Source organism: Cyprinodon variegatus, unplaced genomic scaffold, assembly GCF_000732505.1.
Source record: "Cyprinodon variegatus isolate N-32 unplaced genomic scaffold, C_variegatus-1.0 Scaffold842, whole genome shotgun sequence".
Classification (NCBI taxonomy): Eukaryota; Metazoa; Chordata; class Actinopteri; order Cyprinodontiformes; family Cyprinodontidae; genus Cyprinodon; species Cyprinodon variegatus.
In genome coordinates, this window is record NW_015151295.1 from 267,323 (window position 1) to 269,099 (window position 1,777).

The following is a 1,777-nucleotide window of genomic DNA, read 5'->3' on the forward strand; positions in this document are numbered from 1 at the left end:
CAGTGTCCTAGTGTTTAATTTATTATTCTTTGGAGATATGTCACCTATTACTGATATGATAAGCTGTGGATCTTATCTACATGCCCGCCCCTTTTCCTGCCCTTTATTCTAGATAATCACACTAAAGCTAACTGCATCGTACTTTAACCTTGTTTTCCTATAACCAAGGCATCTTATTATAGCACTTATTGCTTATCTTCCCTGTCGTAAAGTCTCCTCCCTAACAGTAGCAGGACTTTGCCTGATAAAATATACTGTTCGACTGTTTTGTCCACAGGTGAAAATCATGGACAGGAAAGCGTTTGGGACTTATGAGCAGCGGAGCACCGTCTTTCTCTCCAACAACGATGAGGTGTACAGGATTCCTGCTCTGTTCTATCACCCAGAAAAAAAGGTTCTGCTGGCCTTTGCAGAGAAGAGGAGAACCTCAAACGATGCCAGTACAGAGGATCTGGTTATGAAAACAGGAACGCTGATGAAAGAGGAACTCACTCATGAAATAAGTGTTCAGGTAATCCTCCAAAGCCTGCATACTGTTTCATTGCTGTATCATCTGTTTTAACTTGGCATTGTCTCTTTGCAGTGGTCCGAGTCCAGAAAGGTGGTGGAGAAGGGACATCTTGGTGGACGTCGCCCCATGAATCCCTGCCCGGTCTACGACAAGACAACCAAAACCCTCTTCTTGTTTTTCATTTGCGTTGAAGACAGTGCTTCTGAAACATGGCAGAGGTTCTGGGGCATCAACAAGGCCCGCCTCTGCTACATCACAACCAGAGACGCCGGTGACACCTGGAGCTCGGTCACCGATTTGACAGAAAATTTCCCTCAAACCAAAAAGTGGGCGACGTTTGCCGTGGGTCCGGGTCACGGCCTCCAAACAGAGAGCGGTAGATTGATCGTCCCCGCCTACGCTTACGTTTCCCGCTTCCCCTCCTTCACCTGCATCTCGTGTGGCTTGGCCGTTTCACGCGCGTTCTGCTTCTACAGCGACGACCGAGGCGTCACGTGGCAGTTGGGCGACCTCCTGGATGATAAATCGGTGGAATGTGAAATGGCTGAGGTGTTGGATAGCAAAGGTGGCGCTTACGTTTACTGCAATGCTCGCAATGAGGGAGGTTATCGAGTGGAGGCAGTCAGCGACAACGGAGGAGAGGACTTCATCACCCTACCGTCCGCTGAGCAGCTCGTGGAAACAGGTCGAGGCTGTCAGGGGAGTGTGGTCTCCTTTCCGGCTCAGCCTGGTTCGAATCCGGAGCCTCGGTGGCTGCTTTACTCCCATCCAACCAGTCAGTCCAAAAGAGTGGATTTAGGGGTGTATATTAACAAATCCCCACCGGATCCAAATGCGTGGAGCAGCCCTTGGATCCTTAACGAGGGTCCCAGTGGTTATTCAGACCAGGCCTACCTTGGTGATGGCTGGTTTGCATGTTTGATGGAGCGTGGAGAGGTGTCTGAAATTGAAGAGATAGCATGCAAAGTCTACAGCTACGTTCAACTAAAGAAAGCCATTGGAAACTGACAGTGCAGTTTTAGTAACGACAGAGGTTTGGTGGTTCCCTGGAGCTTTCTCTCACATTTTATTTCATTGAATATTAGAAAACAACAGTTTAAGTGATGCTTCTGAACTTCTTAAATGAGGTTCTGTTAAACTTGTAGAAAAGTCATATTTAAACGTCAAATCATTCTGGCTTAAACATGTATATAAATTAACTTTTTATCAGACAATATTGTCCCAAAAGTAAAATTTCTATTTTTAAAAAAATCTTTCTTAAAATCA

General features: G+C 46.3%; 1 protein-coding gene across 1 annotated transcript; it reads left to right on the top strand.

Annotated features, from left to right (window-relative positions):
* The first annotated feature begins 286 nt into the window (after positions 1-286).
* On the top strand, positions 287-1,547 carry LOC107099157 (sialidase-4-like). Its single transcript, XM_015397171.1, has 2 exons — positions 287-511; positions 584-1,547. Exons 1-2 carry the CDS (start codon positions 287-289, stop codon positions 1,517-1,519), a joined length of 1,161 nt encoding a protein of 386 aa, XP_015252657.1. The 3' UTR covers positions 1,520-1,547.
* The last annotated feature ends 230 nt before the right edge of the window (positions 1,548-1,777 follow it).